Source organism: Eptesicus fuscus, chromosome 2, assembly GCF_027574615.1.
Source record: "Eptesicus fuscus isolate TK198812 chromosome 2, DD_ASM_mEF_20220401, whole genome shotgun sequence".
Classification (NCBI taxonomy): Eukaryota; Metazoa; Chordata; class Mammalia; order Chiroptera; family Vespertilionidae; genus Eptesicus; species Eptesicus fuscus.
In genome coordinates this window covers 30,384,763-30,400,888 of record NC_072474.1, presented here as the reverse complement: position 1 = coordinate 30,400,888, position 16,126 = coordinate 30,384,763, and the positions used below count along the sequence as shown (strand labels likewise).

The window sequence follows — 16,126 nt, the reverse complement described above, 5'->3', positions numbered from 1 at the left end:
CCTCTTCTTAAAGAATACCCTTCAGCATTTCATATAACACTGGTTTGGCAGTGATGAACTCCTTTAGCTTTTTCTTATCTGTGAAGCTCTTTATCTGACCTTCAATTCTAAATGATAGCTTTGCTGGATAGAGTAATCTTGGTTGTAGGTACTTGCTATTCATCACTTTGAATATTTCTTGCCACTCCCGTCTGGCCTGCATAGTTTCTGTTGAGAAATCAGCTGACAGTTGTATGGGTACTCCCTTGTAGGTAACTAACTGTTTTTCTCTTGCTGCTTTTAAGATTTTCTCTTTGTCTTTTGCCCTTGGCATTTTAATTATGATGTGTCTTGGTGTGGTTCTCTTTGGATTCCTTTTGTTTGGGGTTCTCTGTGCTTCCTGGACTTGTAGGTCTATTTCTTTCACCAGGTAGGGGAAGTTTTCTGTCATTATTTCTTCTAATAGGTTTTCAATATCTTGCTCTCTCTCTTCTTCTGGAACCCCTATAATTCTGATGTTGGTACACTTGAAGTTGTCCCAGAGGTTCCTTGCACTATCTTCATATTTTTGGATTCTTTTTGCTTTTTGCTTTTCCGGTTGGGTGTTTTTTGCTTCTTCGTATTTCAAATCTATGACTTGATTCTTGCGATCCTCTAGTCTGCTGTTGGATCTCTGTTTATTATTCTTTATTTCAGTCAATGTATGCTTAATTTCTAATTGGTCCTTTTTCATATCCTTGATGGTCTCACTATATTTCTTGGAGGTTTCTAGAAGATTGAGTATCCTTATAACCGTGGTTTTGAACTTTATATCCAGTAGTTTGCTTTCCTCCATTTCTTTCATTTGTGACCTGTTTCTTTGTCTCCGCATTTTGGCTGCTTCCCTGTGTTGATAGAGTGGCTTTGTGTGCTAGGTGTCCTGTAGGGCCCAGTAGCACAGCCTCCCTAATTACCTGAGGTGGACACTCTTGGTGCACCCCTTTGTGGGCTGTGTGCACAGTCTTGTTGTAGTTAAGCCTTGATTGCTGTTGGTATCACTGGGAGGAATTGACCTCCAGGCCAATTGGCTGTGAGGACCAGTTGTATCTACAATGGGAGAACTTCTGTGCTGGAGACACCCTTATGGGGCAGGACTTGCTTCAGTGGGGCTTTGGCGCTCACTGGGTTTGCCTCCTGAGTGTGTGTCTTATGGATCTGAAGAGTTGTAATCTGGATGGTCTCACTCTGACCACTTGGTACACTGGCTCTTGGATCTCCAAGGAGGTGCAAAGTCAGCCACTGCCTGAGGCCACCCAGCAGGAGCTGCAGAGAGATCTGCAGGTTCCTCCTCTTTGTTTGGGGTTTGAAGGTGCCCAGATGAGGCCCAGCTGTGAAGCAATGCAAGCTGCTGTGAAGCCTTGGGCCTTCTTTTGGAAGCTCTGGGGCTCTCTGACCCAGCTGCAGTTTGTTAGGTTTAAATTGCAAAAGGCCAGTCCATTCATATGCAAAAGATTCTGTGCACAGCTTGGGTGGGGTTGTAAATTGGGTGGGGTGGGGTCTTAGGGAATCACCAGGGTGGAGCAAACAGCAATGGCTGCCCATCAGCCCTGCTCCTAAGAGGCCCCCGGGTCTGTGTCCCATGGCACCGTGCAGGAACAATGATTGCTGAAAGCCCCTCTGAGAGAAAGCCGCCCTTGCATTCCGGCCCGATGCCAGACAGTGCAGTTTCTCTCTGTATGAGTCTGGGTACCCAGAGTCTTGCCCGGAACTGGAGTTCAGAGCAGTCGGGAGCTTGTATCTCCCTCCCAATTGAAAAAGCCAACAGTGTACCCAGTTGCCAGCCCTTTTTGCGTGTGCCTCCATACCTCCACACTTCCACACCTCCGCACCTCCTACCGGACTCAGTGCGCTTTTCTCTTTCCTTCTAGTTGTAGAATTTCCACTCAGCCAGCCTTCTCGTGCTTCTGGATGATATCCGTTTTGTCTTTTAGTTGTAGTTTTGATATGGTTGTGCGCGGCAGCAAGTTCAGGTGTTTACCTATGCCACCATCTTGGTTGTCTCTAATTTCCCTTTTTAATTTGTTGCTTTGGATAGCCAGGTTCCCAACTCTAAGAAATCTTGTTTAATTTTCAGTATATTGAAAACACAAACAAGCAAATTTGTGACAGGAATGATCTGAGCCAAGAGTCTGATTTTTCTGGAACACAGACTTTCATTTTCCTAACAAGGCATATATATTTAATTGGTTTAATGGAAACTGTTTAGTAGATGGATATTTAAGAGAATCTTTGAAGACAGACTGCATAAATGCTAAAGATGATTAATATACCTGACAAATACGAGCCCTGTTATACCCCAGCTCTATACAAAATTCAATATTGATTATCACTGGGTTGCAAGGTGCTCCAAAAAATAAACATAATATAGGCAATTGTCAAGTTTTCCTTCATCACTGAGAGCATACTTTCAGAAATTAATCAAGAGGTAGACAATGGAATAGTTCCTTTTTTTTCCAATGAGTCCCATTAATTTGGTTTCTTTGGAATTCAAAATTGATTATTCATTTGTAATTCAAAATTAATTATATAGAGAAGGCAGATTTCTGGCCTCAAGGGAAACATGTGAACCATATTAGTAAAGTTATTTTTACAGGCAATAAATTTCAAAACACCAGCTATTAATAGTTTTGATAATTTGAATAATATGGACTTGATTTTAAATCTAGTTGCTTTTGATAGCACTCTTGCTCAATATTTGCATATAAATATACACCCCAACATTTTCATCATTATTTTAAAAACACAGCATATTTAAGATACTAGGAATCAATGTTATCTAAAGGTAGAAGTTTTAAAGTAAAAATTTTTACCAAGTAACAATGACAAGAACCCACTTTTAAAGTCTGCATTGAATATTAGCATTTTAATATTAGTATTTTTGAAATAGGAAATAGAAAAGATGTAGATTTTTTAAAAGCATTTCATAGGTGACCAATTTTTATAGAATAAAACTAAAAGGCAATGCCATTTATCTCCTTAGTACTGAGATTAGATTATAGAAATAATCATATTTGTTTAGTACTTTACAATTATGTCAAAAGATAAATTGCTTTTTCAAATATAGGTTGGGTATTGTAGTTTTATCTAGATTCTACAATGAAAAATGGTATTTATCAAATTATGGAGAGAAAATTTCCTAAAAGTACTTAAATTTTTAAATGTAATTTTATGAATTTGGACTTTGAAAATGTATGCATTTTAGGAATTGATTTTTAAAAGAAAGTTATAAACAAAGGAAAGCACAAAATTACAATGGGCAAGTCTTGGACTGTGTCACCAAAATCTGCTATACCAATGCAGACATGATAAAGTTACCTGATTTCACTTTAAATTTGTTTATTTTGCCTTATAAATGCCATTAGCCTTTTGTTAGGACATAATTTGCTAGTTAATTTATTTTGAAATAAATCTAACCATATAAGGTTTAAAATTAAATGACATTACTCTTAGCAATTGCTTAACCACAAATAAACTCAAGGTCTACAAGGAGCACTGCTAAAGAAGATTCAGTGTTCAAGAATCTATTAAATTTGTGTGGAACTGGTTGCTTCACAGACAGAGGAGCTTCCAGAGCATTTGGAATGGTGATTCTCTCAGAAGTCATAGTATCATTAATACTGTGTACAATTAGCCACCTGAGATAGTCTCCTGAGCAATTTTAAATGTGTGAAGAATTTGAGATCCATGAAGTCTCTAAGGTGATCGTAGAATAATGTTAAGGAGACAGGACTGTAATAGGATTTAATTTAATCAGAAGACACCTACCCAATCATATTTTATCTTATTTGGAGAAGGGCTGGTTTAACAGAATGAGGCTAGTCAACTAAGGCCTTGTTATGGCTTATTTTATGTGTCAACTTAGATGGGCCAAGAGGAGCCCAGAGGGTTGGTCAGACATTTTACTGGGCGTGTCTATGAGCATATTTTGGATGGGTTGTGGGTTTGATCCCCAGCCTTGGTCGGTGGTGCGTGTGGGAGGCAATAAATTGATGTCTTTCACATCAATGTTTCTCTCCCTCCTTCCCTTCCACTCTGGCCTTAAAAAAAAAAAATCAACAGGAACACCCTAGTCCATTTGGCTCAGTGGATAGAGCATCAGCCTACGGAATGAAGGGTCCTGGGTTCGACTCTGGTCAAGGGCACATGCCTGGGTTGCGGGCTCAAACCTCAGTGGGGGGCATGCAAGAGGCAGGCAATCAATGATTCTCATGGATGTTTCTTTCCCTCTCCCTTCCTCTCTGAAATCAATAAAAATAGAAAAAAAAATCAATGGAAAAAATATCCTCAGGTAAGGATTTTAAAAAATAAAAGAGAAAATAAAGAAAAGGTAGACTGAGTAAAGCAGATTGCCCTCTTTAATGTGGGAGGCCTCATCCAATCAGTGTAACAGAAACTGACCCTCCCCCAACTGACTGCCTTTGGACTTCATCTACAGCATTGATTCTTCTTGCCTAATGGCCTCTGAACCAGAATATCAGCTTTCCCTGGGTCTCCTGCATCACTGGCCTACCTTGCAGATTCTGGACTATCCGTCTTCATAATTATGTGAACCAATTCCTTATAATATATGTCACTGTTCTTATTCCACATTCACTATATCCTCATAGCTGAATTTTTCACTTCACTGACAACATAAAAATGTACACAACCTGCAAAGTTGAGGATCTGACATGTAAGAACAATGAAATCCCAGTAAATACCAAATCTAGGGCTCTGCCTGGATGACAGCTTGAATTGCCAAAGCAGCTTTCCTTGCATCGCTTTGATGAACTCACCTTAGCATCTGAAGACGCAACAAAATCCTAAAGCTTCTTTGCAAAGCATTTATTTTCTTCAGATGTGTTAATATCTAGTTAGGTTTTAATATTCAAACTGAAGAATGAATGCAAAAGGGCAGAGGAAAATGTACATTTATACATTTAATTTCCAAAACGAAAAGCCTTTAAGGCCATTGGAGGAAGCTATAGAGCTGAGGCACAAAGTAATCCTTGTAGTGTCCATCGATGAAACCCTTCCCACTGTTGTGTACAAACCAACAGGGAACATCTGTTCCAAATACTCTATCTGTTCGGTAATCTTTCTGCAGGCCTCTGCAAGGAAAATGGTGCATGTGGTTAGGGCACAGACCAAAGCATGCCAGCCTGCGTATCTCCAGAGGAGACACGCTCTCCCCCTTGCTGTTCTTTGTGCCCCTTCCACCACCACATCTGCCTGCCCTCACCCATCCCCATTCCCCAAGTCATCTGAGTCTGGGCTGAGTTTTGGAAGGACAGAATACTAGTAAACAGTGAGTCCAGATATTAGCTAATTCAAATATCCCTTACTGAGGTTGACCAATGTGGACTTTTCCAGCAAGGTAAAGAGTACAAATTAACTTAGAAATGGAAAGAAGGCAGGGACACAACTCTGAAGTGTGGGCTTCACCTCACATACTCAAGAAGAAGGCTCTAGCTTGAATATAAAAATATACATTCCCTAGCACGGTGGCGTGTGGGTATTTATACAATTTCCTCCTTTGGTCAGCTTTTTCATTTACCCAGCATAGGTGAGCATAGGGCTTCTAATGTAGGAAGGTGAGAACAACAGATTAATTTTGGCATTTCATGTACATATTTATATATGTAGTCATCATTTTCATTTCAGAAGGTTGAGCTGCAGTGTCCTGCAAATGTTCTGTATGTGCCTATTCCTGATGAGTTGTTTGGTTTGATAGTAATGCTGTGTGAGTCCAATCCTAGTAGGAGCCCTATTTGTCACTGTCATCTGCATCTGAGGCTTACCTTGTGACAACCAGCTTATGCCCTTTCACCTCCATGTTCGCCTCTGGCTTCTCGGGGTTCTTCCCAGGTCGCTCATTGAAGATGTGTATCTTCGGCTCATGCATGAACTGGCCTAGTGAAATAAAGTCCAGACCGTGATTTACATGTAACCCAAGAATAACTAAAGAGACAGGCTGGTCATTTAATCCGAGCTACCAAGCTGCTCCTCCCTCCAGAATTTCTGGCGTAGAAAGACGTACTCAGAGGAAAAGGGCACAGCAATGGGGGAGATGTACAGTGACCATGCTGCTCACCCCATGATCGCTTTACATATGAGGCTGATCTCTTGGGTCAGAAGTAAAATCGAATGCCTTGATTGGGGCAGGGGGTGAAGGTCAGCACCTGAGAGCATAGCTTACATCACAGACACAGGTTTGTTTGTGGTGTCGTATGCTTAAATTGGAACCATTCTTTTAAAAGTAGGGAAAGTTGGCCTAGATACCCTGCTTGTCATCACAGACTTCCTAAGCCAGTTCACTCCTCTTTATTTAGAAAGAAACTCTTCAGCATAAAACGTAGAAATGATTTATTTGCCCCATCTCTTATTTTGCCCAGTTCATGATGATGAAATCCTGGTTCTGGGAAAACCTTGTTTGGAAAGGCAAAGGTCCTGGTGATAACATTACTGAGTCACCCTGCACCGCGGTGTTGGGCTGTATTGGTCATGGTTTTACTTTTCTATACATTAGGATGTTGGACATCTTAATAATCATGTCCGGCTGGGGAGAAACTGCCCGCCCCCAGGGCTAGCCAATTCTGAAAGGCAGCAAAGGACTCCACCAGGAGCATGCCTTTGCTATACAATTAACCAACCCAGAGCCACATCTCTGCTCCCGGGCCTCTATAACCCAGAAGAAATCATTCCAGGGCCAGATGCCCCGGAACTAGAGACCATTCTATAGCCCAAGAGCCCATGGGACTTGTTCACACCAGCCAACTCTAATCTACCCTGCTCTGTCTTCTCTTTCCATGGAAACCCCTATGAAGGCTCTTGCGTGAACTTATCATTTGCTCCTGCTTCCCTGACCAAACCTGGCCTTCCTCCTGTGACCCTGCATGGCCAGCTGTGCCTCTTGTTTCTAGGAGAAAGTGGGAGTAACAGTTAACGTTTCTTCCAATGGCAATGGCCTCTTTGTGTCATCACTCACACTGTTATAAATTAGGACCTGGGCTCAGAACATACATCCTGTGCTTTTCAGTCCCCACCTGTCACTTTCCCAAGTTCTAATCACCGTTATCCAAAGATAATCAAGGCCTCGCATGGTTCTACACTTGTCAGATGGTTGACCAACACTTTACCTATTAGTCCATGTGCTTTAGGTGAAAACTTGTTTGTGGAGGGAATGTAGATCCCCAAAAAGTCTACATTGATTGGATGCTTCTTCCAAACACGATGAAGTAACACAGAGAACGACATCTCCTTATCCAGGGTAATCGTCACAGTTTTCTCTTTCTTCACCGAGACCAGCACCCTAGTGGGAAAGTTGAAATGGAATTAATTTCAGAACAAACTCCTCTTAGAAAGTCATCCTTCTCACCCCTAATATGAACTGTCATTCCTCCCAGTACGGTCCCACTAGTTTTCTAAAACCTTTTCCATGGTTTTTCCACAAAATGCTGTTTTAACTCCCAGCTCTGAAATTCTGTCAATATATGTTTGCTTAAACATACTCGGGAAAATATTACTCATAGGATACAATTTTAGTGTTTCTGAGCATAACCAACACAGAGTCAGCTGTGGATTTCAGTTGATGGACTCACTCACTTACCCAACATGTGTTTATTGAGAACTTACTATATGCTAGGCACGAGGCTAGCACTGAGACACTTGGTGACCAAAACACAGGATTCCTGCTGCCAGGAGCAGGGGAGTGGGCAACAAAAATGTTTCTGAACACCAACTTCTTCATATTTAAAATGATGATTTTAAGGCCTATGTTTATGTCGTGGATGTTGGGATTTATTTATGTAATGTGTCAAGGCTAGGCCCAAATCCACACATAAGAATACTTGCCTCTGATTAATGACCTGAGCTGTGTCAGACCAGGATAAGAACGACGTACGGGTGCCCTGGCTCAAGGTGATGGTCTCAGTGCTAACTTCTATTTTCACATCTTCATGTTGGAAATAAAATCCCAGTTTTCCAAAATAGGTGCTTAGTTTCTTATTCTTGGGCTTCTTGGCACCAATGAGTTGTCCATTGACCAAAATCCCTACAGTAAAAAAAAAAAAAAAGCTTTTTTTTCTTTCTCTTGTGTGCCATTTTTTTTTTTCATGTGTGGGTACCATAATACAAATTTATATAACTTGACAATATGGGTAAATTATTATTACTTTGCTTTAGGATTTACATAATACTTTTTTCTTTGTAGCTCTCACTATGTAACTATGCTTTATTATAGTTTAATTATATTACAAAACCTGCTAGTTCATACTACATTCCCTCCACAAACAAGTTTTCACCTAAAGCATATGGACTAATAGGTAAAGTGAGGGAGTGTATTTTATCGGTAATAGTTCAAACACTTAGGAATATATTTATAATTTATTTCTCACTAATTATCCAAGTTTGGAAAATATAGGACTTATATTAAGGTGAGAAAGAAATTCCAGGCAGTGACAGTGTAAGGTGGCAAAGATCAAATTCTCTAATTTAAACATTATATATGTGTGTGTGTGTGTGTTTTTTTTTTTTTACCTGATTCTGGATCAGAAACAAGGTTGAGGATTTTTCCAGGTTCTGAGTCAATATTGAAGCAAATATTCTTTTGGCTTTTTGGTAGGTAAATGATGAAGTGTGGGTCATTTTCAACTGGAAAATATACAAAGAAAATGTAAAAAAAATCATCGAAGGGAAGAGGGTTTTGAAAAGTATTTTATTCCTAAACATCTTTAACAAGAAGAAATATTTATTGTGCTTCTACTGTATGTCAGGTACTGTTCTAGACATGGGGCCCAGTGGTCCAGACCCCTGTCCCTTTCTCATACAGGCTCCATCAGAGGTTTATGTTAAGAATATAGTGGATACTTATCCTGTAACTATCGCATATGCATTAGGCTAGAGATAAAATGCACTAGGCTAGAGATAAAATGAATAAGACATATACATACTATATATGGTCTCATACTACACACACACACACACACACACATATACTACATATGTATAAATATATATATACACAGTGATTAGATAGATAGATAACAAGATATGTATTTTATTAAGCAGGCATACACAGTACATAAAAATAAAGAAGACTATTATTTGTTGGCATATAGTTGAGTGTTAATCCAGAGCAATGAAGGATCAAGCTGCTCCCAAGAAAGTACTCCTTTGTTATTGGACATCATTATTCTGGCTGATCTTGTTTGTTTACCCATTCAACAATTATTTAGTGTGTGTGTGGGGGGGTAACTATGTGCAAAACACTAAATCTGGCCATGTTTGGTGCAGCCATAGCTAAGTCATGGCCTTCAGGAAAGTAAGGATGTAATGAAGGAGTGACAAAGATTCTCTCCTGACCAAACTCTACTCAGGCTCCCCTGAACTTATCAACTAGGCCTTAATTTTTGGACTTCCACATTGGTCTCTGCATTGTTTATTTTAGCAAGGATCCTGCCAAGTCAGTTTAACTAGAAACCCCATCCTCCATATCTGATCTCCCTCACTATCTGATCGGGTTCCTCATTTCCCCTGCCCCCGCAAGTGATGTCTGATCACACCAGCCTGCCTTCAGCAAGAATCCTGTTAGAGGTGTCTAGCCTAAACCCCCTTCCCATGCTTTTTTCCTCTTAGAAATCTTTCATCCACTGACCCCCACCCTACTCCTTGTCTATAAAGTATTTGCTGTTGAGTGAAATCTCTCTTCCCCACCGCCAAACCTCATTGCATAAAATCTTCTTCACCATGCTTTAACAAATGTCATGAATTAATTTTGTTCTTTAACAGTTAGAACATTATTTTTTTCTTCTAAAGAAGCAGATATAACCACTAATGTAAGCTAGAATAAGGTAAATGATACAATAATGGCCCATGCACAATGCTCTGAGATGAAGATGCAAGGATGATGGACTCCACCTGACAAAGTTGAAAAAGGCCTTATGAAGAATTTGGCTTTTGAACTAAGTCTTAAAGATAGGAGGAGAAGAGGGGAAGATTAAGACACAGGAAAGACAGATATTTTATTGAGTGGACAGAATGAGGAATGGCAGAAAAGTTGATGATTTGTTTAGAGAGTAACTCAAAGTGACTTACTAAGGATGGGTTCTTGAAGAATATAGAAAAAGATGAGACTAAAAATGTGGGTGATGGAGACCACAGAACACCACGCTAAAGAACAGACCTTTATTCTGTTGGATAACTATTAAATGTTTTTGAGAATAAATGATTTGACCCTCATTTTAGGAAAAATGTGGTTACAGTATAAATTAAGTTGACATAGAAAGGTCATTTAGCAGCTAAAATGGCAGTAACCCAGGCAAGAAATGTTAAATTCAAGAAACTAGGATGGTGAATGGGATTGGCAACGGAGCGAAAATTCTGGAGACATTTGGTAAAATCCACCATATCTGGTAACCAGTGGAGAGGAACAATTTAGCTCTGCCAGGCTTCTAGCCTCAGTAATTGAAGGGATTGAAGAGGAAGGTTTGAGCTGAACACTGCAGTGGCTGTGTTTTCCAGGATAAAATTGGAAGAGTTGGCTTCCATCCATTGACAGGCTGCTGTTTTCCAGATACCATCGCAAAGCTCCTTACAAACATTAATTCAACTCATTCTCCTTGCAGAGGACAGGTGACCTGCCCAAGGGCACACCATGGAGTTGGTAAGTGCCAGAGCTATGACTCACAGCCAAACTGTCTGACTACAAGCCTATTCTCCCAACCACTCCGATGTGCTCATTCATTTTCAAGTGTGTGTTTTGGAACTCAGAAACGAGAATAATCTTATTCAGAGCAGAAACAAAACCTTGTATTTCTTTGTGTCCCTGACATCACCAAGCTCATGCTATGTATTCAGTAAGTACCTGGCTTAATTGATTTTGTGTCAGGACTGGGCACTAGAGGGCATCATTTAAACACAGAACAAAAGGTTCTTAACGCCTTAAAAATTAAAAAAAAAAAAAGACCACTTAGTTATACTTTCTTCTTCCTTCTTCTACATAAATATGGAATTTTGAAACATTTTGTTTGAAGGAAACTGTTTTCGTTAAAGATAATGATTGTTTTTGCCATTTTAATTAACCCAGATCCCACCAATCAAGCCTTCTCATAAACAAATGTTTCAGTGCTGTCACAGTGAGTTGACATAGTTCTAGGCTTCTAGGCAACACGAATGAGACATCATCTGTAAGCTGGTCTATGCATCCTAAATCTTAATTAGAGTAAAAGTAGATTGAGAACTCCCGTGACTAATTTTATGGATTCTTAGGGTCTGGGGTCTATGAGCCAAAGAGTAGCCAGTGTTTATTGAGCTTCTACTGGGAACCAGGAACTTACCCTATAACCACCTTGTAGGGGAAGTATTATCATCCCCATTTTATAGGTGGGCTACTTTTGGGAGGTAAATTAGATGAGATTACGAGAGTGGGGCTCCATGATGGGATTAGTGTCCTTATTAGAAGAGACACCAGTGAGCTTGCCTGCCATCTCTCTCTCCAGAGATCATGTAAACTCACAAGAAGATGGTGGCCACCTACAAGCCAAAACAAATGAAATCGACCTTGCCGGCACTATGGTCTTGGACTTCGGCCTTTAGAACTGTGAAAAATAAATTTCTATTGTTTTAACCACCCAGTCTATGGTATTTAGTTATGGTGGCCAAGCTGACTAACACATGGAGTTTTCCTCTTTCAGTGGAAGGCAGTGGTGATGCCTATAAAAATCTCCTAGTTTACCAGGGCACAGTGGTTTTATTAACATAAGAGGCCCCGTGCACATATTTGTGCGTGGGTAGGGTCTCTTGGCCTGGCTGGCAATCAGGGCTGATTGGGGCCATCTCACCCAGTCCCGATCAGGGCTGGTTGGCTGGGGGTGGGGAGGTAGGGGTGAGGGTTGGGGAAGAGACCGTGGGAGGTTGGCCCGCTGTGGGAGATTGGCTGTGGGAGTGCACTGACCACCAGGGGGAAGCTCCTGCATTGAGCGTCTGACCCTGGTGGTCAGTGCGTATCATAGCAACTGGCTGGTTATCTGGTTGTCCAGTCCTAATGGTCGCTTAGGCTTTTATAATATACTAGAGGCCTGGTGCACAGATTCATGCACTGATGGGGTCCCTCGGCCTGGCCTGTGCCCTCTCACAATCCAGGACCCCTCAGGGGATGTTGGACTGCTGGTTTCTGCCCAATCCCCACAGGCCAGGCCGAGGGACCCCACCAGTGCACAAATCCGTGCACTGGGCCTCTAGTATGCAAGTAAGATCTTTGGTTAATCTCTTTCCATCCTACTCCCTCTCCCCTTCCCTCTGAGATTCATCAGTCTGTTCCATGTTTCCATGCCTGTGCATTGAGCATCTGCCCCCTGGTGGTCAGTGCACATCATAGCTACTGGTCAAATGGTGGAACAGTGGAACAGTCAGACACTTAGCATATTAGCCTTTTAGATAGATGATAGATAGATGATAGATAGATAGTAGATAGATAGATAGATAGATAGATAGATATGCTACACAGATTATGATCTGATTGAGACCAAGGATGTGAAAGCCATGTCAAAGTTCTCTCACCTCTCATCACATGCGGAGGAGGAGTGCTCTCAAGTACAGAAGCTCCTTTCACAGGCATTGGGATCCTTGGCGTTGGTGACGGGTGGACCCAAGATGGGAGTGAACTTGGAGCAACTTTGCTGCCATAATACAGGGCACCTGGGTAGAAAAACCTGTATCCATTAGTTTCCAGGCTTACTTTCCCATGTAAGTCGCTTACAATTTCAACAATTATGCAGACCCCAGAGGCTCTCAGCTAAGGTCTCCTCCCATCCTTTTCATTCCTGAGTTCTCTCCTGAGGGCTCCCTCTGTCGTCAGGCTGTGGGCCTGCCGTGGGGTTTTCCCCAGAGTCTGGAACCTGGGCTGGGGTTGCAGCAGAGGAGCTGCCCCATGGAGCTGGGGAAGGACCTCATGCCTTCAGCACAGGCTGGTGGGGGGTGGTGGGGGATAATGTCCAGTCCAGCCCCTGGAGAAGTCCCGGATTATGGTCAACATCTTCCTGATACATTCCTATTCACCTACCAAAGAGCAATCTGAGCAACGTAGTTTCCCAAAGAGGTTCTCCTACTGGTTACAAAAACGTCATTTTGCTTTTTGATATCCAGTCTCCTGTCTTTGAGAAACAAATGCCGGTTCACCTAGGCATTTTATTTAGGTGATCAGTGTTACCTATATATGCCAGTTTATCTAGAGAAATTTAGCTGTGAGGCCTCAGACTAATGTAACAGGAGGTCAGAAGTCAGAGTTCTTTGAATCCTGGGCCACCCTGGTATAGTTGGCATCCCACTTGGACAAAATTACAAATTCAGAAAAAGTCCCCTTTAGTGTATGTAGGTCTTTTTCAAGACTATGTTCAGTAGTCCTCAAGAAAGAGAGGAAGGAAGCAGGAGAAAAACCAAAGTCTTTTAAACTTGGGTACAGCCCCCTTGGATATGCCTTGGGACTTTCCCCAGGAAACAGAGATCAGGGATAATTTTTCAGGCAATTTCTAGGTTCTCAGCTTTCACATACACTTTTTCCTAAGAACACCCCTTTCTCCTAGTTTTCAAGCGGAAGGCATGCTCTCTCCTGCTTTCCCTCACCAAAGCCTCCCGGAAACCAAAGTGTCCAGTTGAAAATTGGTGTAGTGCCAAAAAAACAATTACTCCAATGACTGGGAAACAAATTCATTCGAAAGTCAGATAGTTCCAATTCTTACTTTCAACAGAATTGGAGCAGGGCCCAAGCTGTCATCTGATATATCATTAAAAATAAAAGCTGTGGTATATTTACACAATGGAATACTATTAGACTGTAAAAAAGAAGGCTCTCTGACCATTTCAACAGCATGGATAGACCTGGAGATTATTATGCTAAGCGAAATAAGCCAGAGAAAGACAAATATGATCTCATTTATATGTGGAATCTAATGAACAAAATAAACTGGTAAACAAAATGGGTCCAGAGGCATGGATGCATGGAACAGACTGGCAGATCTCAGAGGGAAGGGGGGTAGGGGTGGGTGGAAAGAGATTAACCAAAGAACTTATATGCATAGCCCATGGACACAGATAATGAATAGTGAAGGCCTGAGGTAGGATAGGGGTTGGGGGGAGGGGTGCAAAATGGGGGACATCTGTAATACTATGAACAATAAAAATAAGTTAAAAAATAATATTTCAATATAGATCCATATGTGAGTTTTGTCATGTAATTTCAAAGAAGTTCAGGTAAATGAATGACGTTGCCATAACCAAGTGCTTTCTATTCCCATCTACTTATCAATATCCATAATGTTTATCAGGACTTACATCCACGAAACAGCTTTTTAAAAAAGTTGCCCTAACTGGTTTGGCTCAGTGGATAGAGCATCGGCCTGTGGACTGAAAGGTCCCAGGTTCGATTCCAGTCAAGGGCATGTACCTTGGTTGTGGGCACATCTCCGGTAAGAGGTGTGCAGGAGGCAGCTGATTGATGTTTCTCTCCCATCAATGTTTCTAACTCTCTATCCCTCTCCCTTCCTCTCTGTAAAAAAAATCAATAAAATATATTTTTTAAAAAGTAGAGTTACACACATGCAATATACAGATCTTGTAACATAGAAACCCACAGCTGAAACCTATATGATCATGTTGACCAATGTCACTCCAGTAAATTTTTTTATAAGTAGAGTTGATGCTAAATCTTGTCTCTTTCAATCTACTAATGAATAACATTTACCATATATACATGAAAAATACAGTCAGCCACATTAAAAGATGATTTTTCAAGAAAATAGGACATTCTATGTATATCAAAATTTAAAATATATTTATATTATTTTGATGAATTGTCTACTCATAGTAATTTTCATAAAATTCAATCCAGAAGAAAACTTTGAACATTCAGAATCTTATGGTCACAAGAAATTGAAAAGATTTAAATTTGCATACATATTTCCCTTGCAGAGGAATAGGATTATCAATAAAGGACTTTCAAGCATAAAAATATGTTAGGATATGATTCTGCCAGAGAAAAAGAATATTATAAAATTTATAACAATGATAATAGAATTTGTTCATGTATTTTTTTGTGGATGATGGTAAGTATCAAATCAGGTATTCAATTTCATTGGCTACACTTAAAAGAGTTATACCACTGTTTCATTTTAAAAGTTCAGCCTTTACAATATGCCAGACATTAAATTCATTGCAAGTACTTAAATAAGGTAAAATAAATTTTAATGTTGATTTTTTTAAAACTTATGAAGGGGTACATAAGTTTTTAAAATTCCTTTGGAAAACATGTGAGCAAAAATGTTTGAAGATCAAGGCAATAAATTATCCTTAAAGTAAATTGGCAGGAAGAGCTCAGCAGGGGGAGGAGGGAGGAGATACACACATAGGCCTGGGAGCTAGAGGGGGACTGGGAGTGGGTGAGGGGCAGAGGTCCGAGGACCTTTAGTAAGCCTATGACAGCTGACCCTTAATGTTTCTCCACCAGACTGAAACACTGACCTGAGCAGCAAGAATGGTCTTGTGGAGGGGAGTCGGCCAGCATGCGCTCATTCCCGTCTTCATTCTCAATCACCATGGCCGTGAGTGGGGTCACTATGTGATGTTCCAGTGACATCTGCAAGATTGTTTTTGTAATTTTCCTTTTGATAGCAGCGGTAGGAGCCAGGCTTCTGTATTCAAGAAATAGAGATATTATAGAGCGTCACTTTATTTAAGGCTGAGTGAAACGCCCACAACTCCATCACTTCCAGTGTCCAACCAGGACCCTGGGGACCACAAGGAAAAAGAGAACTAACTTAGTGTTTTATCTAGTCATGCAGTCCTAAGGAATTTTTTTAATAGACATGATATTTTTAAGAGCAATTTTAGGTTCACAGAAAAACTGAGTGGAAAGTACAGAGATTTACCCCCATTATTAACATCCCCAACATAAGCACATGTGTTATAATCAATAAACCTACACTGACACATCACTATCATGCAGGGTCCACAGTTGACATTAGGGTTGCACATTCTATGGATTTGGACAAATGCATGACATGTATCCAACATGATAGGATCATACAGAGTAGTTTCACTGCCCTAAAAATCTCTGTGCTTTACCTATTCATGCCCA

The 16,126-nt window shown here is 40.7% G+C and overlaps 2 protein-coding genes across 2 annotated transcripts in view; one reads left to right on the top strand and one right to left on the bottom strand.

Moving 5' to 3' along the window:
- The window catches only part of KIN (Kin17 DNA and RNA binding protein), a 53,834-nt gene extending 38,244 nt beyond the window's left edge, over positions 1-15,590 (top strand). The window contains exon 13 of the mRNA XM_054726359.1: positions 15,497-15,590. Within this exon, the coding sequence (XP_054582334.1) occupies positions 15,497-15,514 (18 nt within the window). The 3' untranslated portion in view covers positions 15,515-15,590. The remainder of the gene's footprint in view (positions 1-15,496) is intronic.
- The window catches only part of ITIH2 (inter-alpha-trypsin inhibitor heavy chain 2), a 36,421-nt gene continuing 25,255 nt past the window's right edge, over positions 4,961-16,126 (bottom strand). The window contains exons 15-21 of the mRNA XM_054726348.1: positions 15,511-15,680; positions 12,556-12,693; positions 8,536-8,649; positions 7,852-8,050; positions 7,137-7,309; positions 5,799-5,910; positions 4,961-5,108 (exon numbers count right to left, since the gene is read on the bottom strand). Coding sequence (XP_054582323.1) covers positions 4,961-5,108; positions 5,799-5,910; positions 7,137-7,309; positions 7,852-8,050; positions 8,536-8,649; positions 12,556-12,693; positions 15,511-15,680 — 1,054 coding nt within the window. The remainder of the gene's footprint in view (positions 5,109-5,798; positions 5,911-7,136; positions 7,310-7,851; positions 8,051-8,535; positions 8,650-12,555; positions 12,694-15,510; positions 15,681-16,126) is intronic.